The sequence below is a fragment of the Equus asinus genome, chromosome 10 (genome assembly GCF_041296235.1).
Source record: "Equus asinus isolate D_3611 breed Donkey chromosome 10, EquAss-T2T_v2, whole genome shotgun sequence".
Lineage (NCBI taxonomy): Eukaryota > Metazoa > Chordata > Mammalia > Perissodactyla > Equidae > Equus > Equus asinus.
In genome coordinates, this window is record NC_091799.1 from 15,916,296 (window position 1) to 15,937,003 (window position 20,708).

The following is a 20,708-nucleotide window of genomic DNA, read 5'->3' on the forward strand; positions in this document are numbered from 1 at the left end:
TGGTGACAGACACGCAGACTCTCTCCTAAGAGCATCTGGTTATGGAGGAAAGAGTGCATTCGTTCATTTGTTTATTCTACTACTAATACTGAAATGCCTATGGGTGCCTGGCCAATCCCAAGCCTAGGGTGGGAGCCTGCCCCATAGGAGGGAGGCAAGGCCTGGAAGATTGACTTTGCCCAGTATCACAGCAGAAATCAGAGCCGCAGACCCCGAATTCCAGCGAGGTTATCTCTGTCCATGTAGGTGCCCACAGGCAAGGCACTCAGGCCAGGGGCTGTGTGCTCAGAGCTGGAAGGCTCTGGCTGTCCTGACCTGCCTCGGGGGACCCACGGGGTGAAGATGAGATGGGGCATGGCAGAATGCTTGCACAGCAGGTGAGTCTGGGTCTGGCCCCCCACCACGAGCCAGGCTCCTGGGGCCCTGAGCCAGCAGAGCCAGTGACCCCACAAGCCCAGAGCAGGGGGGCAGCTGATGGGGCCCATGTGAGGCTCAGGGAGCTGGGACTGTGCTGAGTGGGGGGGGCCTCCCTCCCCCACCCACTCCGTGCCTGGCCTGTGGCCTGGGTGCTCAGTGGGCAGGATTCACCACTCATTAACTAGCACCGGAGCAGAGCCAGAATTACCTCTCGGCATAGGGCACAGGTGGCCCCCAACCCACCCCCAGGCCCCCCTGCCCTGGGTCTGAGGGGAATGCAAGGGGGAGGAGGTTTGGAATGGAGACTCCTCCAGTTTCTGTCCAGCGCCAAAGTGCCTGTCTCCCTCCCTCATCAGAACCTAAGGAAGGAGGGCAGGGAGCCTGTCTCCTGTTCTGTGTCCCCAGCCTGGCACGACCAGGCGAGGACCTCCCCAGACACAGTGAGTGAATGGACCCGAGCACCGCTCTCAACCGTCTACAGATCTTCCACAGTCTTCCTGTTTCCTGAGCCCAGAGCTTGTGCCAGCCATGACAGATGGAGAAACCGAGGCTTGGGAAGCTGGGAGGCTGACCCAAGACCTCACCTGGTTGTGCCTGAGTTCGTGGCTGGGGTCTGCTGGCCTGCAGAACCTGCCATCTCCTGTCACCAGCTGGGGGTGGGGAGGGGAAGGGATCAAAGCTCAGGGCCTATTTGATCCCTCCCTGGAGAAAGGACAGGTTTGCTCCTGCCAGCGATGTGGGGCCAGACCCCCACGCTGCGGAGACGCACCCATTTCGCAGAGAGGAACGCGGAGGTGGCCTCAGGAGGTCACCGGGACTTCCTCAGTGGGAGCCCTGGCGCAGATCAGAGTTTCCTCCATTTCACAATGACCCTCCCGCCCTGGAGGGCGCAGCCGTCCAAGGGGCCAAAGGCAACAGCCACCGAAGGGACATTTCCTGCGGAGCCGCCCCTCCCACAGCCCCTCCTACGGCGCGGCGCCAGCGCCCGCCGGAAACCGGACCCGCCGGGCCGCCCGCCCCACCTGCGCAGAGCACGCGGAGCCCCTGCAGGAGGCAGAGCCAGCGACGGACGCCCCTCAGGGCAGGGAGCCCAGCCACACCCAAGGCACTGGGGCGGGCAGCCCGGGTCAGGAGCCCACGCGCCCGAGGAAACTGAGGCTCCGGGCTGTGGGAGGGGACGATACGCCCAAGCGTCCCGGGGGCGAGGGGCAGGGGTGGGGTTGGAACTCTGGTTTCACGCCGAGAACAAGAGGCGGAGACAGACGGGTGGGGTGAGAGGGGCAGAGAACCGGGAACTCCTCACCCTCCCGACTCGCAGGGTCTCCATCTGGGGATTCGCGGCAAAGAGGAAGCTGGGTCAGGGAAGGAAAATCCAGGAAGGTTCTCGGCCCACAAAGGGGGCAATTAACCCAACAGACCCCCGGGCTCGCGCCCCGGCCCCATCCCGCGACCCGAGGAACCCAGGAATCCGGCCACCGGGCGACGGAGCAGCAGGCGCCGGGCGTCGGCGCCCTTCCCTCGGGTCCGGGTCCAGGTCCAAGCGCGGGGCGCGCGGCCACTCGGGATGGGTCCTCTGCCTGTGCCCGCGCTGGCGCCCGAGCCCGCGGGGCCCCTCCGCCTCCTCGGCTCGCTCTCGGTGGGACCCGGGGAGAGGCTGCCCTAGGCTGGGGAGTGGGAAGGGGACCCTGGGCCTCTCCCGGGCCGGGGGCTCCTTACCGCGACCCAGGCGGCGGCGGTAGGCGGCGGAGCAGGGCTAGTTTCGGCCGGCATCGCGGATTATAAGCACAGGGCCGGGGGCAGGGCCGGGAACCCGGGACACGTGGGGGGACGCGCGCGACAGGCCCCGCCCCCGGGCCCAGCCCCCTCGCGGAGCCGCTTAGCGTTCGCAGCCTCCAGCAGGTGGGCGGGGCCAGGCTCGCCCTCGCTTCTTGCCCCTCCCCCTCGCCCTCCTCCTTCTACCCCCCTCCCGCCTCCGTCCTCCGCCTTCGTCCTCCGCCCCCGGTCTCCCTCCTGGTGCTGGCACGCCCTCCCGAGGGCGCACGGGCCGGGGTGCACGCGGCGCCGGTCTGCCCGCCCTGGCCCGGGGGCCGGCGGCTCCTAGGGCGCAGCAGTGGCTGCAACTCGCTGGGCAGGCAGGGTCACCGCAGCCGTCCTGCCAGAGACTTACCGCCTGGCCTTGGGGGAGCGTTCTAGTGCTTTAAGGTTGAAGTGGGGATAAAAGTTGCTTAGGGCGCGGCGAGTTTCCTGCGCATTTGTGTCTCGTGGTGGCCTTTCTCCAGACCTCACGGCCCCTCCCTTCCCTCCCACTAGCCCCCGTGAGCCGGAGCCCCTTGTACGGTGAGAAAACCCAGGCGGAGGTGGCACCTGGGTCAAGGTTGAGGTTTCATCCCTTAGTCCAGAGCTGGTTCCTGGCTGTCTCCCCAGAGCCTGGCACCTGGCCAGACTCCCGAGGGCGCCCATAAATAGTGAATACAAGACTGCCCGACTGCTCACCCATCGCACAACTGGGAAAGTTGAGGTTCACAGAGGTGAAGCTTCTTGCAAAAGGAAACAGGCAGTTGTGACCCTGTCTGGGCTTCAGAAAGTTCTGTGCGTCAGAAGTTTCCCAGCCCGGTTTATGGGCCTCAAATCACCAGTCACTGCAACCACAACCCAGTAAAACAGCAGGTCCCAACGGGTGCAGGGCAACGCCAGAGTGGGGACTGACCCCAGGGAGCCGCTTCCCGAGTCCTCCCAGTCCTGAGCCCCCAGGAAGTGGGAGCGGGAGGCGGCCCTGCTGGGCTTGCCACTCGGCCGTCCCGGAAGGAAGCTGGGGTGGGGGCGGAGGGGTGATGTTAAGGGCCTGTTCCAGGGCCCTTCTTGCAACCAAGAAGCAGCCAGAGAAAGGGGCCCTCAGCGGGAGGGGCAAAGGCTGCTCACTGAGTCCCTCTCAGTCCTTCTGCGGGCAGGGCCCCCATCCCACCCCTCACTCTCCAGTCTAGTGGCTCAAGCACATGGGCCAGTTCAGGAGCTGGGAGTCCTTCAGGAGGGAGAAGCATCAGGCCAATTTACAAGCAAAGCCACAGGTTCAAGTCCCCCAAACCCTGGAAGGGGCTGTAATGGCGAGGGGGCCCCCATGAGCCACGTTGGGCTGGGTGACTGGGGTCACTTGAGATGCCATCCTGCCACGAGGTGGTATGGGCAGCAGGCCCCTTTAGCTCATTCACTGGGCCACCTCTGGGCCTCGTGGAGCCCCTGGCCTGACACACTAGCAGGCGGCGAGAGAGGAACGTCTCAGAGCTGCCCGGGGGAGGGGGAGCATGGCACCTCTCAGTCTCCATCCTCTGACTTTGTGCTCAGGCCTTGGTCCTTGTTTCTTCCTTGAAGATGTCACTGTCCTTTAAGAAAGCTGGGGAGGGCATGGATGGGTGGGGACCACCTCCCTAGAGTTATTACGGAGGAAGTGGAGAGGGAACCTGAGGCGTGATGTTCCCCTAAGCTCCCCAGAGTCAGTGGTGGCCCAGAGAGAAGCCCCCTTCCTGGACCTTAGAAAGAGGGCGGGGTGAGGGGTGAGCCCCGGCCAGCCTGGGATGGATGGGTGAGGCCTCGGGGGTGGCAGAGGAGGTGAGGTCGTATTCCCTAGGACACCTGCGTGGACCTGGGCCATAGCCACAACCCTCATGGTTATCATCAAGCCTTCTGTTATTCTCTGTATGTTCATTTAATCTTCACGACTACCCTGTATGAAGGAACCTGCAGCACAGAGAGAGGGTATATCTTCCCCAAGGCCACACAGCATGTAAATCGCAGAGCAGAACTAGAACCCAGTGTCTGAAGCTCTGGCCCAAACCCTCTGCTCTAGCTCAGGCTCGAGGTGAATTAATGGAGGAGCCAGTGTCCCAGTCCCAGGGCCACAGGCTGCGGGGGTCTTTACTCTCTGCTGTGGAGATGGCTGCAGCCCAGGGAACGGTCCCTCCCTGGTACCATGATCGGCAGTGAGGTCACAGCTCTCCTGAGAGGAAAACAGGGAGCCAGCTGCCAGCAGGGGCCCCACCCACTGAGCACCAGGGTGGATGGTGGCCCAGAGGCGGAGGCCAAGGAGAGAGTGGACCGGCTGGCTCCTGGAGCCACTTCCCACCTGCACCCCTGCATCTGCCGGGTGGGCATCCACACCCCGCCCCAGCCCTCACCCTGCAGAGTGGATGCAGGGGCCAGGGCTGGGCATGGCCAGAGGGCATCCTGACCTGGGCTGAGCCATCATGGCCTTGCCTTTCACCACACCCGGGTCAGGGCTTCTCAAGGAACCCACATACGGCCCCTCAGGTAAGAGAGCTTGGGCGGCACCTCTAAAAGCACAGCAGCACGTAGGCCTGACCAGCTGGGGAAACTGAGGCACCGGAGTCTGAGACGTTCATATCTTCTAAATACATCCAGAGCCTGCCTCTTTTCTCTCCACCTCCACCTCCTCCCCACTGGTCTACCACCTTGTCTTACTCGGCCGTTGTAATAATCTCCTTTGTGGTCTCCCTGCTTCTCCCATTTCACCCACACAAATCCTTTCTCCACCCAACAACCAGAGAATTTTTTTAAAAACTTGAATCAGTACAAGTCACTTCCTTCTTAAAACCCTTGGATGGTTCATTTTTTCCCATGTTGGTTCCCAGCTGTTCCAGCAACATTAAAGATTTTCCTTTCCCCGTTGAATTACATTGGACCCTTGGCTGAAAATTAATTGACCGTATAAGTATGAATCTATTTCTAGACTGTCTCTTCTACTCCATTGACCTATTTGTTTATCCTTCTGCCAATACCACACCATCTTGATTACTGTACTTTTATAGTGAGTCTTGAAGTCAGATAGTGTATATTTTCCAACTTTGTTCTGTTTCAAAACTATTTTGGCTACTCCAGGTCCTTCACATTTCCATGTAAATACTAGAAATACCTTGTCAGCTTGTATAACAAGCCTGCTGGGATTCTGATGGGGTATTGCAATAAGTCCACAGAACAGTTTTTGGAGAATGGACATCTTAACAATAGTGAGTTTTTCAATCCGTGATCATGGTATACCTCTCCATTTATTTATATCTTCTTAAATTTTCTACCACTTAAAAAAACTTAAAACTGTTTATTCAAAAGTATGAAATGCCATCTATATGAGCAATGAGAAAGAAAGTTAAACAGTCAGGTCAAAGTGTGAGAGGCCTCATCTTGAGATGATCTTCATCTGTGGTGAATTCAATTTTTACTTTAAACCAGAAGTGTATCTGTAAGATAGTGTTGGAATACATGCTGTTGAGTGTCACAGAACAGCTCCTCTCTCTGATGCGAAATCTCAGGTCAGAATCTTCTGAGGATATAGGCCAGCGAGACCCGGAGCCAGAAGAGCTGGGGGGTCGTCAGGAGCCTGTGGGCGAGGAGGCGTCCCAAACGGACTAGGTGGGAACGAGTGTGGCTGTCATGGGAAAGGCCTGGAGTCTTGGCATCAGTGTGAACAAGGTCACCTTTGGTGCTAGAAGAGATAGGGCTTTTTAAGAAAAATAAAAGACATATAAGACATAATCAATCCCAATGCATAGATCTTATTTGGATCCTGATCTTTTTAAGTGTACAAAAGAAACACTGTCGTTTTTTTTAGATCGGCACCTGAGCTAACATCTGTTGCCAATCTTTTTTTTTTTCTTCTTCTTCTTCCCCGCAAAGGCCCCCAGTACCTAGTTGAATATTCTAGTTGTAGGTCCTTCTGGTTGTGGCATGTGGGACGCCGCCTCAGCATGGCCTGACGAGCGGTGCCCTGTCCGCGCCCAGGTTCCAAACTGGGGAAACCCTGGGCCGCCGAAGCGGAGCGCGTGAACTTAACCACTCGGCCACGGGGCCGGCCCTAGAAATGCCATCTTTATAAGCAATTGGAGTTTGAACACTGACAGGCTATTTGATGACAGCAAGGAATTACTATTGATTTTTAAAGGTGTGACAATGATATTATAGATATGTTCTTAAAAGGGTTTTCTAAATTTAGAGATATATTCTGAAATATTAATGAATTTAAATGTTTTCTTAAGAAAAACTCTGAAGGGCCTCCATCACTCTTAGGATCAAATACAGAGGCCTGGACTTCTCTGTCCTCCTGTTCCCCTTGCCCACGATGCTGCGGCTGCGCTGGCCAGCTTGTGGTTTCTCCAGGTCTCAAGCTCTTTCTTGCCTCGTGGCCTTTGCACATGCCGTTCCTTGGGGATGCCTCTCCGACCCCTTCCCCTCCTCCCACCAGAGTGTCCCTGTCCTGTGCTCTCTCTCTGGCTGGCACTCAGTAGATGCCTGAAGTCTCTGAGACAACGTGCAGGAGCTGAGGGCTCTGGCCCCTGGTCCCACTCCCCATGGCTGCTGTCGTAGCCCCCACCCCCTGTCTCCTGTACCTCTCGGGAGACACCTGACCTGTCTTCCTGCCTGCGCTCACCGCCCCTCTAACCCGCCCTCCGCACTGCATCCAGGGTGGCTTTTCCAAGGGTCGACTCTGACTGTTGTGGCCACTTGTCTGAACTGCTGAACGGCACGCTCAGTGGACATAATCTCGTCAAACCCCCTAGCAGCCTATAGACATGGACACGGCCCGCACACTAGCCATGGAGTAGGGCCCTCCTGTCCTCTGTCTCTCTCTGCTGCTCCAGGGCTCTGCACCTGCTGGTCCTGGAGGGCCTGGGGTGTAGGGACCCAAATCACCTTGCCCTGCGAACACCAGAAGCCACTTTGCCGCTGCCCAGGCCTGGGCACTGGCCACAGGTATAGACAGTGTCCTCTAGACTGGAGCCCAGGGTGCCAGTCCCTGCCTGGAGGGAACACAGAGTCCAGTTGTTGGGTTCTTGGAAAAGCCACATCACGGAGTTTAATGAGTGACCTGCGGGGCTGTTTTCCACCCCTAAGGGTTCAGAGCAGCCCCGGAGGTCAGGAGGCACCAGGGGGCTGGGCTCTGGCCAACAGTGGCCGGCAGCTGGAAAAGCAGAAGCAGAAAACACCCCCTTGGAGCTGGCTCGGCTGAACTACCCTGGGAGGCACCTCCTCTACTCGGCGACCCTCCCAGTGGATGTGGGGGGAGCGCGGGGGAGCACGAGACTGGGAATCACAGCCTGGATTCCAGGCCACGTCTGCACGGGCTTGCTCAGGACTTGAGCAATCACTCGTTTTCACCAGCCTCCGTTTCATAGCCTCAAATGGGAAATTTAGGAGAAGCTAGGGCAGGAAGGAGGCCAGACTGAACGGACACGCCCTTGGTGGCTCCTCAGATCTGGAAGTGCTGGGCTCCTCCTCGTCATCCTGCTCCTGGCTGTCCCTTCCCTCCCTCACCCTCCTTCCTTGGACAGCAGAGGAAGGGAGCCTGGAGGTCAGAGCCCTGGGCTGTGTAGTCAGACTGGCCTGGGTCGAGTCCTTCTCTTCCCCTCCAGGTTGTGTGAGCTTGGACAGGTGGCCCACCTTCTCTGAGCCCCCAGTCCCTCATCTGTGAAATGAGCATACCGTGTCTTGCCTCAGGAGCTCCTGGGAGACTTAAATAAACTCAGGCCCACCAGGCACCGGACATTCAACAAACTGGACTTATAGTTTTGCAAACACCAAGGGCTGGGGCAAGAGTGGGGAGGGGCAGGCAGGAGAGAGCAGGGTTGAAAGAGAAGTTGGCACTGCTGCTCTGCTGGTCTCACATCTGCAGTCCGGGGCCCAGGGCTGACCCTCTCCTGGGCTGCAAAGTTCATGGCTTCATCAAAAATTAACAGCCCAGCAAAGGGCAGGGCTCAAGCTGTGACCCATGGCTGCCAGCGTTGCCCAAAGAGGGGCGTTCAGCCCAAGGAAGGTCCTCACGTGTGGGCTCTGGGGTATGGGGTGGGGTGGCGGGCTGGGGAGCCCCCTGCCTCTTCTTCCCTCCTGTCCCGAATCTCTCCTCCACGCAGCCTGAAATCCCACCATTAGTAACTTGTGCGGTTTAAACCAGGGGTCTGCAAGCTATGGTCCCTACCTGTCTTTGTAAAGCCTGCAAGCTAAGAATGGTTTTTGCATTTCTAAATGGTTTAAAAAAAAATCAAAAGAAGACTCTTTCATGATGTGTGAAAATTATATGAACTTCAAATACAAGTGTCCATAAATAAAGTTTTATTGGCAGGCCGCCACGCTCACTCATTCGCGTGGGGACGGAGGCTGCTCTCGAGCTGTGCTGCACCGGCCAGGGGAGCAGTTCCAGCAGGGACCGCATGCGTGTTCCCCAAAGCCAAAAATATTCACTCTCTGCGCTTTACAGGAAATGATGCCTGGTCTAAAGGGAACCAGCTCTGAGCGTGGAAGTGTGCTGGGGAGGATTCGGGGCGCTGTGAGGCGGGGGTCAGGAGTCACAGTCCAACCATTAACCAGTCACCTCTCAGGAAGTGACGGGGCCCTGTCCCCTCTCCGAGCCTCCGTGTCTCCATCTGCAGATGACACAGCGATGTCTTCTCTGCTTCCTCAGCATTGCGGGAAGCTCCATTTATATAGTCAGCCTGTCCCTCGCTCCTCGATGGGAAGTAACTCAGAAAGCTTTCCTCGGAGCCCAGCTGAGAGAATGAGGCTGCTAAAGGGGAGGTGACAGGAGGGACAGGAGCAGTGGGAGGGGGAGCAGCCTGGGCTTCTGCTGAGGCCCCTGAGGTCAGAGCTGGCCCCAGCGCCCTGGAGACACCCCAGCACACACCTAGACGTTTTGATCTTGTCCCCCCCCCAGCTCACTCCATCAAAGCCAAAGTCCCTACAGTGGCCCTAAGGCCCCACAGGGTCTGCCCCACAGCTGTCACCTCTCTGATCGCCCCAGCTTCCTCCTCCCCACTCCTTGCCAGACCCCCACCAGCGAGCATCCTCCTACCGAGGGCCCTGGTCTTTGATGTTCCCTCTGCCAGAACACTCTTTCCCCCATGTCTGCACGGCTTTCTCCCTCACCTTCTTCAGGTCTCAGCTCAAAGGCCACCTTCTCAGGAGGCCCACCCTGATTGGCCTGTTAAACCTGCCACCTGCCCCCACCACACCTTCGAAACTCGGGGTTTCTCGTTCTGGCCCCTCACTGACTGATGGGTCCTCAGCTCACTCTCCAGTCCTTTATGTTTGCAAACCCTGTGCCACCAGAATGTGCGGTCACCAGCACCGGGACTTCGTGTTCACTGCCGGGGACATAAGTAAGACTTAAGGAACCCCCAGTGGATGAGTAAATGACTGAATTTAATGAATTCATTAAAAATAATTAAGAATTATTCTTAATTAAGAACACTTTTTGCTACCATGTATTGCAATCCATGTAGCCCATTTCATTCTCATTTAATTCTCCCCACGGCCCTGTGTGGGGCAGAGGGAGACCACTATTGTCATATTCACATTATTGGATGAGGAACATGAGCCCAGAGAGGTGCCTGGGCCAGCCTACTCATAAGGAGCCAGGCTGCTGGACTCCTGCTCCAGTGCTCCTGGACCAGAAGGGTACCGGGAGCCACTCCTCACCAAAGCAAAATAATTGGACAAAGAAGTCAAGTTGGTTAAAAACAAACGTTTTATAGCCTACATACACACACACCGGGTTTAGGGTGACAGTGGCAGGTGTGGGGTGTGTGGCAGCTGCTGCCGTCCCCACAGAGTAGGGTCTGTCCCTCCTCTCGGGTGCCCTGGTGCACCGTGCCCTGGCCCAGGTTTCCCTGGCGCTTGGGGCAAGCCTGGAGGAGCCGCTCACCCATTTCGGCTTGGCCCCAGCCTGGCCTGCCAGCTTTGCCACCTACGGGCGCCCTGAACGCCTGCTGCAGAGCTCCACCCCCACGGGGGTAGGGGAGGCTCCGGTCCTCGCTTTCCTGGGGTCAAGGCTGCACACGCAGGGTGGTGTTTGCTGAAGGTCTCTCTGACGCACAGGGGCGGGAGAGGCTGACGTCGCCTGCCGCAGCAGGTGGCATGGGCAAGGGCCACCTGGGCGGTGGGGGCTGGGCGCGCTCCCCCCCCGCCCCCCATTCCCGGAGGTCGCTGGCCCAATAGCTGCCGCCACTGACCGGGCCCCTCAGTAGGGGTAGGGGGACACGGCGATGAGCAGCACGAAGACGCTCTGGTGGCGTGGCCCGGCGGCGCGCACGGTGAGCCGGTAGAGGCCGGCGCGGGTGAGCGCGCTGCGGGTGTAGACGGCGCCGTGGCCGGGGTGCAGCGGACGCAGCGCGAACGGGCTGCGCGGGTCGGGCTCGAGCACGCTGAGCTCGGTGCGGTTGGCGGGGACGCCGGCCTCGGAGAAGGCGGCGAGGCGGGCCACGTCGTGGTGGGCGCGCACGCCCAGCGGCAGCGGCAGCAGCCGGTACTGCAGCGTGGAGGGGCCGCCCGCGCCGCAGTCCTGCAGCGAGCAGCGCCGGAAGCACGTCCTGCGGGCGGGACAGACGGCCGACGCCGGGCTGCCATCCGAGCCGGCCGGCCGCAGGAACCGGACCTCACCCCCACCGCCGCAGTTCTCCCGGGTCCCCTTCCCCGTGCCCCGCTGGTCGCCCACTTTAGGAATCAGTAAACTGAGGCCCAAAGCCGCCAGACACGCGCCCTTTCCCATGGGAGCAGGACCCGCCCGCGGGCTTTCCCAGCCCACGCCCCAGGGCGGCCCAACGAGCACAGGGCCGCAGTGAAACTTAAAGACTTCCAGGTCTGCGGGCAGCCCCGGAGCTGAGTCACCCTCCCTGGATTTGCAGCAGGAGGGAGGGAGCAAAGACACGTGCTCAGCCATCCCCCAACAGCCTCCGCTTCCCCATGGAGGGTCCAGGGTGAGTCAGCGCCCCAGGATGCTTCCCCTGTCACCGCAGCTGCAGCTCCCTGGGCCCTGGTCCCCACGTCTGCGCATCTTTGAGCGTCTGCAGCCACCGTGAGCGGTGCGGAGGAGATGTGTTCGTGTGTCTGAGTCCTGAGGGTTTCTGTGGGTTTCTGGGTGGCGTTTGTGTGTCTGCTCTTGTGTTCTGGGTTTCCTGTAGGTGTTCATGTGTCCCCCTGTCCCTGTCCTCTCCCAGCCCCTCCTCCAATTCCCTCCTGACTCCAGCCTCTCTGGGCCCCCAGGGCTCCATAGTGGGGCTGCAGCGACACCATGCAGTAAATGAGAGTGTCCAGGCCAGCTTGCACCCTGAGTGGCTGCAGGAAGGTGCTCTTGGTGAGGTCCCACTGCCCAGTGGACACAGAGGCCCGGCCCTGGAGTTTCTGGCAGTGTGGACCCCACTGGCCCTGGGAGGACATCTCTCTGAGACGTGGCCTCCTGCGGGGGCGGGGTGGGGGGGGGAGTCTGGACATACAGGAGGCAGAGTATAAGGGGCCTGGCTCTTGGCAGACAATGCACCCCAAATCACCCCCCGGCCCACTCAGCCCTTACCCTGGGCTGGAGCCCTGCCGGTAGGTGGCAGGACATGGTGTGTCCACACACTGGTAGCTGCCGCGGGTGTTGAAGCACATCTGGCCAGGCCCACACTCGATGCCATCCTCCTCGCACTCATTGATGTCTGGGCAGGGGAGTTTGGCGAAGGGATGGGGGGATGAAGATGGAGCAAAGTGGAAGGGCCGAAGGCAGGAACCAGAGAGGGCACGGTGGTGGGGGGTGGGGGTGGGGGTGGTCAAATGAGAGAGACGCCCTCGGAGGACCAGCAGGGAGGGCAGCCCCTCTCCCCTCGTCCCCGGCCAGCCTGAGCCATGACAGCCCAGGCGGCAGGTCCCTGGCACCTCCCCGTCTCCCCAGGTGGGCACCCTGGAGCTGGCTGGCGAGCCTGGGAGAGATGAAGCCTGCGCTCAGACCCAGAATGCCCTCTGCCCACCAGCTGTGTCTGCCCCGTGGAAGCCCCACCCTTCTCAGAGGCCATCTGCTGACCCCCGTGACAGAGAGTGAGGGATGGAGACAGGCAAGGCAGGCGCGACCCCCGCTTTACCAGGGGGAGGCAGCATGACCGGCCCCAGCCCGGGAGCACGTCAGGAAAAGTACGTGGACTTGGGAGCTGGACGACTAGAGGATGTTATCACTACTGCTAGCAGCAGCAGCTGCCTTGCTGCCAGTGCTGGCTCCGTGCCAGCTCTGTGCCCACGCTCCACATGTCTCCTCCAGCCGTTTAAGGGGGACTGTGGGAGCCCCATTTCAGCAGGAGGCTGAGGCTCAGAGAGGTGAAGTAAGTTGCCCAGAGACTCACAGCAGAGCTGCGATCGACCCCCAGGGCCGCTTTCAGAGATCCCATGCAATCTCTTAGCTCCTGCTTGGAGCGTGGGTCCTGGCCCCGCTGGCGCATCTGGGATGGTCACTTAACCCCTCTGAGCGTGTCTCCCTGGCCCTCCCTCACTTGAGATGGTTGAGAAGGGGCTGGAGAGAGTGGGCTGGGTGAGAGACGCCCCTTCCCACAAAGCCCTGCCCTGGCCCCTGGGGTGTCTGGGAGGGCGGCCCCGCCCGGGCAGCCGCTCACCCTGGCAGTTCTTTCCGCTGGGGAGGAGGCGGTAGCCAGCGGGACAGAGGCAACGGTAGCTGCCCTCGGTGTTGCGGCAGGCGTGCTGGCACAGGCTCCTCACCCGACACTCGTCCAGGTCTGGCCCGGCACGGGGGTGGGGGGTGGGGGCAGAGACGCACCTTGAGTCACAGACGCCCAGGTGGGCACACGCCTGCCCGCTGGGCTCCGGGCGAGCAGGGGAAGGCCCTGACTTCTCCCCGCCCTGCCCCAGCCGCCCTGGACTCGGAGGCAGGAGAGATGGGGAACCACCTCACGTTCACCAAGGCTGGGGTGTCGGGGGGGTGGGGGGGAGACGCCACTCCCAGGACAGCCCCTCCGTCCGCCCAGGCAGGATGCTGAAGCACGTCAGCCCTCGAGGCCACCTCCCCTGGCTTCTCTGGGTCAGGGAGCTGTCCCTAATCGCCTGTACCCGCCAGTCTGTGTTCACATTCTCGTGTCAACCTGGAACATTCTCCTTCACTCCTGAAAACCTCCCTCCCTGACTGCTTCGCTTCTGTGCACCAAAGGGGGTGTTTCTCAGAGTGGGTTCCTGGGAACACTTGCCCAGGAGACCCTCCCTCTGGGCAAAGTGTCCTGCAGCCAAATAGCTTGGAAAACACTCTGTCCCCCTCTTGGAAGCCAGGGCTTAGCACGGCCAGGGCTCTGAGACGCCGTGCAGCGCAGAAGCAGCTGTCTGCCTCACTGCCCACCCCACTTGCCGGGGAGCCCTAGGTTTCTTTGATGATGATGATGATGGTATAAGTTCCAGGTGTACAGCATTATAATTCAGCACACGTACACACTGCAAAGTGCTCACCCCCACAAGGCTGGTTACCAAGCCCCGGGTTTCTGAACACAGGCGTGGTGCCCACACGCTCAGCCTAGGAGCCCGAGATAACGTAGCGGGGGTGTCCCTGGGGGAAGGTTGGAGCTCGGCCTTACCTGTGCAGATGCCGTTCTGCCGGATGAAGCCAGGGGGGCACCAGGCCCGGCCCACGCTGCTCAGGGCTCCGGGGCCCGGCCGGAGGGAGACCCAGGCGTGGTAGGAGCCACCGGGGGTGGGGATACGGGGCCGCAGCCAGGGCACCAAGGCGCCCCGGAGGCTGACGGTGGTGACATTTTGTCCGCTCCGCTCCAGCGGGGTGCAGGTCTTGCCGTCGCGGAGGAGGGTCTGGCCCGGTGGGCACAGGCAGCGGAAGCCACCTTGCAGGTTGTGGCACTGGTGGGTGCAGACCCTGGGCAGCTGCAGGCACTCGTCGATGTCTGGAAAGGAGCAGGGCCAGGCAGGGGTGAGGGTGGCTCAGGGCACACCCGCTCCACCTGGCTCCAGCCATCTCTCTGGGCTTCCCAGAGTCCGCTGCCTCACCCGCTGTGCACACCCCTGCCTCCAGGCCTTCCCTCTCCTGGGCCCACCCCGGCCTCCTCTTCCTCCCCGGCCTCTACTGCTCAAAGAGGCCCGGACCTCCCCCACTCTGAGCCTCACCCCAACCTCCACTGTCTCTCAGCGCCCCTCCCTTCAGCGTCGGAGGGAGGCCCATTCTACCTGCTAAGCCTCTCTGAGACCCACCCACTTCTCTCCAACCTCCTCCACCTCCTGGGGGCCCAGGAACGGTGACCCTGCAGGGCGGGCGGATCCAGCACATGGTGGTGCACAGTCAGTGCTGGCTGCTGTTTTGTTACTCACAGAACTCACCATCACTCTTGTCCTAAACTCCCTGCCCGTGAGCCAGGGGTGCTGACCAGGGCCCCAGTGAGGGGGTGGGTGTCCCCATACCTAGGCAGGGCAGGCCGGGGCCCTGGAGGCGGTACCCCCTGGGGCAGCTGCAGCGGTGCCCGCCTGGGGTGTTCTCACAGATCTGGTTGTAATGACACTCGTCCGACTGCTCCAGACACTCGTCCACATCTGGGGAGGCAGGGGCGGGGACGGGGGTGTGGCTGAGCCCTAAGCCCCGCCCCGAAGGGGCACACCACGCTTCCCCCCATCTGGGCCTCATCCCTGTCTCCTTCTCCAACTTCAGGGCCACCAGGGTGAATGCCAACGTTTGCAACCACCCCACCCAATTATACCAGCTTCGGAGGGTAAGAAGGTTCTGGTCCAAAAGAAAGAAGGGGCTTAAAAGGTGGGCTTAGGAGGCAGGGAGTCCCGGTTTCGGGCCTAGCTCTGCCATCTCTCTCCGTCCTTGAGCAAGTAACTCTCCCTCTCTGAGCCTCAGTTTCCTCATCTGTAAAGAGGGCTAAGGACAGTGGTGAGAAAGTTGGGTCATGCATGTGAAGGGCTTAGGAGGCTGGCACATGGGAAGAGCAACAAAACGGTGAGACAGCAGGAAGGGAGGCAGCAGGGCCCCATAAAGGGGCCCTCGGAAGGCCCTGGGCCCCTGACGTGGAGGGACTGCCTCTCCTGAGTTCAAGTCCCACCACGCTTCCCCCTCCATCGACGGCTTCTCTCAGATGAGACAGGAGGCCCCACAATCGTGAAACCGTAGACTCCTGGAGCAGGAGGGGCCCTAGAGGTCACCCATCCAGGGGTGGCACCTAGGTTTCATCTCAAAGGCCAATTGCAACATAGTAGCTACTGGAGAAGCTGTGTTGAGAAGGATTCAGAGGCAGTCTCTAGGCTGCCAGGATCTTTGAGGGGAAATAGGAGAGTGGCAGCAGATTTGGCAGGGGCACTGGTCCCCCTTCATCGAAAGATGAGAAACCTGAGGCCCAGAAAGGAAAGGAAGGACACTTGTCCAAGGGTACATAGCTGCCAGCAGTCAGGCGAAGCCAGACTCAGACCTCCTGAGCCCAGCTCAGGCTCTCTCCCTGGCCTCCTTGTGCCCCTTCTGTCAAGAGAGTTCTAGTCTCCCTGGTGGCCCAGTGTCCCAGGGACACACAGCATGCCCTCTGCGGAGCCCTGTAACCGCTGGGTTCCCAGGAGTTTGCACAGCCTCACTCTGTGCCCCGTCACCTTCACAACCGGCTCCATCGGCAGCCACCCGGAAGCCGGGCCTGCAGTCAGGCAGGCAGTGGTAGGACCCGAGCAGGTTCACGCAGCGCTGGCCCTCTCGGCAAGGGTGGGCATCCCACGCACACTCGTCAACATCTGGGGGGTGCACGGGGCAGGCAGCTGCATGAACACCTGTCCCCCAGGCCCTCCTTGCCACCCCAACCCAGGCCCAGCCTACCCACACAGGCTTCGTCCCTGGGCCCGGGAGCCTCTGGCATGAAGTTCCCACCCTCCCGCTGGCTCTCTCCCTCATCTCGCGCCCCCTCCTCCAGAAACACAGAGCCCACCCAAGGGACCCGAGGGCGTTGGCCTGCGGCGACTGATACGAGGTTGCAGACTGTGCCATGGGTGCCCGAGAGAGACGTGGCAGCGCCAGGCCCCACTGGGGAGATGGACAGAGGGGTCAGCGTCCGGACAGGGTGGCAGGCCCAGATTGGTCGTCCAGCAGCTTCAGTGAGGGGACAGGTAGAGCAGGCGGGCAGATGGGAGCCAGCTCACTTCCAACCCAGCTGAATGGCAACGACCACCGAGCGTTGGGAAAGCTTCTGAAGCTGTGTCAGGTATGACTGCCATGAGCACGTGCTGGCCACATGCCTGCCTTGGGGGATCCCCATCACCCCCCAGGACTTGAGCTTTCTCATCTTCCTCATAACAGGAAGTCCCAGTGGGAACAGGGCATTGGAAACCCAGGGCTGGCGTCCAGCGCCCTTAGGAACAGGCCATCCCCTGGAGTTCGTGCCCTCTGGCGAGGACCCTGGACCCCCTGCACACACCTGCGCCGGGCCCCAGCCTCTCCACCTGGGGCCCGCTCACCTCTGCAGTTCCTCTCGTCCCTGGCCAGGGCGAAGCCGGCAGGGCAGGAGCAGGAGAAGTGGCCGGGTGCATTGTGGCAGGAGTGGGAGCAGGGACTGGGACTGCCCGAGCACTCGTCCCTGTCTGGGGGCAGAGCTGGTGGTCTGCACTCACAGGCTCTCCAGCCACTTGGCCAGGACAGACCATCCATCCCAGACTGAGAGGCCTCCCTTGTCCATGCTGGGTGGGGGAAGGTGCTCACCCACACAAAACTCTCCCTGGGCGTCCAGCTCGAAGCCCTCCGGGCAGCCGACTTCATTCTCTTCTGCAAGGCAAAGGGGGCAGGCCCTAAGGACACGAGGGCAAGTGTGCCCAAGGCCGCCGGGGACAGAGTCAGCCCTGGCCATAGCCCAGGCTCGTGGCGCCCTCACGCCAGCCTGGCCAGGCAGAGGCCCCCCCCAAGCAGGGTGCTCAGCCCCTCTCCTGAGGAAGCTGGTGCCCAGTGAGTCAGCGAGCCCTTCCCCAGCCTGCGCCTCTCAGAAGTGCTGGCCACGAGGGGCTCCTGATGGGCTGGCCAGACCGTAAGCAGGCAGACACAGGAGAAATCACAAACAAAAGCACAAAGTGCAGGTCCACGTGGGGCAAACGGGATTCCTGTAAATGCAGAGCAGCGGACGAGGCCACCGGCTGTGCACAGAGAGCATGCACAATGGGGAAATGAGGGGCTGGCCCTGTGGCCGAGTGGTTGGGTTCATGCGCTCTGCTTCAGCGGCCCAGGGTTTTGCCGGTTTGGATCCTGGGCGCGGACATGGCACTGCTCATCAGGCCATGCTGAGGCAGCGTCCCACATGCCACAACTAGAAGGACCCACAACTAAAAATATGCAACTATGTGCCGGGGGGCTTTGGGGAGAAAAAGGAAAAAATAAAATCTTCAAAAAAAAAAAAAACACGAATGGGCAAATGATAGCGTCCGATGGGGGTGGCAAGCCCGTGGCGGGGGTGGCGGCAGGCTGTGTTCCAGAGGCGGGAGACCAGACCACCCGAATCATCGCAAGGACAGCACCCTCGGTCAAGCAGTCACTGGGGGCCAGGCGAGGACTGCAGGGATGCACCTCTGCTCCTGCCACCCTGCAAGGCGGGCGAGGTCATGCCTATTTTACAGACGGGAGCACTGAGGCTCGGAGAGGGCCCGGGCCCTGCCCCCAAGGTCCCACAGCTGCGGAGTGGTGCAGCTGGGTTTGAATCAGGGCCTGCCTGACCCCAAGCCATGCTCTTACCACCGTCCCAGGCTCAATGTTAGGACACACTGGGACCTCAAATTATGGTGACGGGTGTATCTGTAGCATCCATTGGCTGAGAACACACGGCACGTTCATGTGGGTCTCCAGGGGTTGCAGCAGTGGCTCCCGGCCCCTGGGCGGGGCCTCTGGTGTAAGCCCCCTTGAGAAGAGGGTTGGGTATGGCTCGAGTCTTGACCGTCAGCCTGGGGGTTGGGCCTTCACCTTGGGGCCTGGGGAAAGGCTCCAAAGCATTTGAATAGGAGTGGCCTGAAGAGTGTGTCCTTGTTGGGGGTGTGGATGGCTGGACGGGAGCAAGGACAGGTTGGAGGTGGGCGGACAAGGAGGCAAGCTGCCTCATGCCGAGTCCCTGGTCCATGGTCAGTGGATGCAGGGGTGGAGTGTCCCCTCGGCTTTCGGCCAGGGGCATGGGGGGCCCTGGCAGATTTGAAGTTGGGGCAGTGGAGGGTGGAGACAAACACTGGGGGCCTCACCAGCTTGCAGGGCCGCAGCGAGCTGGAAGCGCAGGGCCTCGGCCTCGGGGTCGAAGGCAGAACTGACAGCGGAGGCCCGCAGGTTCTGCACGAGCTGGGGCTGGGGGCCTCGGGCCGCGTCGTACTGGATGCTGTGGTTGCAGCGCAGGAATGCAGGGAGGCTGTCGTGCAGGAAGAGCTGCGTGGAGCCCCCGAAGAGCTGGCCGGGCCCCGTCTGCACGTAGTGCTCCAGGAAGTCCTGGAGGAGGAGGCCGGGAGAGCATCTGGGATTTCAACTTCCAAGCAGCCTGGGACCCTCAGCCCCACAACGCAAGGGCCTGGGGGCTGCTGGGGAGGAGAGCTGGTGGGCCACTCAGCTCTTCCTCCAACCAGCTGGACACCCTGGGGCAGGTCACTTCCCTTGGGCGTTCTTGTGGATGGAATGAGGAGAACACCCGTCCCCGAGGGGCAGGGCCTAAAGCATCCTCTTGCTGGGCTGCCAGTCCTCCCCCAAGTCCAGGCCAGGCCACCCCCAAGCCCCTGCGTGGGTGTCAGGAAGGACAGTGGGCCTGGCTGCTAGGGGGTGGCTGGGGGCAGGGCACCCATTCTCTCTCCCACCCTGTCTGCACATCCAGGCCTCGCCCCCCACCTGCACTTGGAGGTCTGCGTCAGCTAGGCTCTCGGGGACCACGCCATTGATCATCACGTCGAGCAGCAGCAGGCCATTGGGATCCAGACCCCGGGCCACCTGGGTCATCGTGAGCAGCTCCCCTGCAATCCATGGCCACCCAGCCTGGAGTCACCCCAGGGACAGGCTCTGGGCTCAGGCCTGAGCCCCCACTGGCCCACCTCGGGGGAGACCCTGCTCACCTGTGGCAAACTCCACGTGTGACTCCTGCCGGAAGCTGCCCCCTGTGAGGGAGTGGCCGTTCAGGGCCTCTCCACTCTCTCCGGCCAGGGCCCAGTAGATGGGGGCGATGGTGACCACAAGCACCCTCATCAGAGGCCCTGGATGGGTTGAGGTGGAGAGTCCAGGTCAGGGCTGGATCCTGAGGGCAGCCACTCTCCTGCTCATGGTCCCTCTGTGGCTCCCTATTACCCCTGGGAGAGCTCAGCCTCTTCCTTCCCTGCCCAGGCCCAACTCTGTGATTACCTGGTTATTGGAGCAGAACCTGGGAAGTGGCAAAGACAAATATCTACTTCGTGGAGTGGTTGTGAAATGAATAAAATAGATTTATACAAAGAAGTGCATGTAACTTGATATTCAACTCAGTGCAAGAAACACGGAGGGCTAGCGGGCCACCACACAGCCTGGGGCTGCACAGACCGTCCCCACATATGTGCTGGACAGGGATGAAAATCTACCAGGGCCCCTTGGTCGCAGACGACTTCCAGAAGAGCCTGGGAGAGGAAGATTGTTCTAAATCACTGACTTTGAAGGAGAGTCAAAAAACTGCCCTGGGCACGCATTCTCAGGCCTTCCCGAGATGCCCAGGTTCACAGGAGCCGGCTGGGCCAGGAGCGTGGGAGCGGAACCGTCTCTACCTCTCTGTGCCTCAGTTTCCCCTAAACAGAGGCTGGCCCACCTGGCTTGGGGCCAGATGTTTCTCCACGACTCCTGTTCCTGCAGCCAGGAGCAGCAGCCACGTCTGGGCAGCATCTCGCTTCACTTGCTCTCTGCTGACAGCCAGCCGGGAGTGACCCCCAGCCAAAGTCCCCTGACCCCACTGTTCACACAGGCCTGCGGTCAAGGGCAGCTGCAGGAGCTGCTTTTAGCTGAGACCCATCGGCACTGCCGTCTCCCTGCTCTGGACCCTCGTGAGGGGACACAGAGTCCCCCGGGAAGGGCGAGACAGCAGGGTCCATTGCCTCAGGGTCTGCAACATGCCTCTAGAACATTCCATTCCCTTAGGACACACTATTTTATGAATCTGCTTGAAAGGGGACATTTCTTGGTTCTCTGGCCTCCTAGCTAATTTTATTTTCCACATTTCCCCCTTTCTGTCCCCTCCTGCCTGCATTCCTTAATCGTGACCGGTGATCACTTTTCTGTCAGCTCTTGTCTTAACAGTGGAAAAAACTTCACACTGCAATGGGTGGTTTCAAAAGTCGCCCTCGGATTCTGGGTTCACATGACCCGACCATCTCACACTCCCTCGGTTTGATTTTAAATGCCCTTGTTTTGTTTTGTTTTGTTTGTTTTGTTTTGTTGGGGGTCAGGTGGGGAGGAAGTGGGCTGCACCCAAATCCACTTGGGCATGGACTCGGCTCTCAGCGTCGACTTCCTGTGGGCATCAGGCCTCGGGACACAGGCTTTGCCTCCT

The 20,708-nt window shown here is 60.7% G+C and overlaps 2 protein-coding genes across 9 annotated transcripts in view; both read right to left on the minus strand.

The window, feature by feature from the left end:
- The window catches only part of ASS1 (argininosuccinate synthase 1), a 54,002-nt gene extending 51,772 nt beyond the window's left edge, over window positions 1-2,230 (minus strand). The window contains exon 1 of the mRNA XM_014863457.3: window positions 2,134-2,230. The gene's annotated coding sequence lies outside the window, so the exon portion shown is untranslated. The remainder of the gene's footprint in view (window positions 1-2,133) is intronic.
- Window positions 2,231-9,922: 7,692 nt separating this feature from the next.
- HMCN2 (hemicentin 2) overlaps window positions 9,923-20,708 on the minus strand; it is a 145,642-nt gene continuing 134,856 nt past the window's right edge. For 6 of the 8 annotated variants that reach the window (XM_070518523.1, XM_070518522.1, XM_070518525.1 and 3 more), the window contains 11 exons: window positions 19,255-19,392; window positions 19,034-19,155; window positions 18,406-18,643; window positions 16,895-16,957; window positions 16,654-16,776; window positions 15,802-15,936; window positions 14,626-14,754; window positions 13,794-14,114; window positions 12,831-12,950; window positions 11,762-11,888; window positions 9,923-10,781 (listed from right to left, as the gene is read on the minus strand). In XM_070518523.1, coding sequence (XP_070374624.1) covers window positions 10,433-10,781; window positions 11,762-11,888; window positions 12,831-12,950; window positions 13,794-14,114; window positions 14,626-14,754; window positions 15,802-15,936; window positions 16,654-16,776; window positions 16,895-16,957; window positions 18,406-18,643; window positions 19,034-19,155; window positions 19,255-19,392 — 1,865 coding nt within the window. In that variant the 3' untranslated portion in view covers window positions 9,923-10,432. The remainder of the gene's footprint in view (window positions 10,782-11,761; window positions 11,889-12,830; window positions 12,951-13,793; window positions 14,115-14,625; window positions 14,755-15,801; window positions 15,937-16,653; window positions 16,777-16,894; window positions 16,958-18,405; window positions 18,644-19,033; window positions 19,156-19,254; window positions 19,393-20,708) is intronic. The other 2 variants (XM_070518521.1, XM_070518519.1) reach the window with 2 other exon arrangements.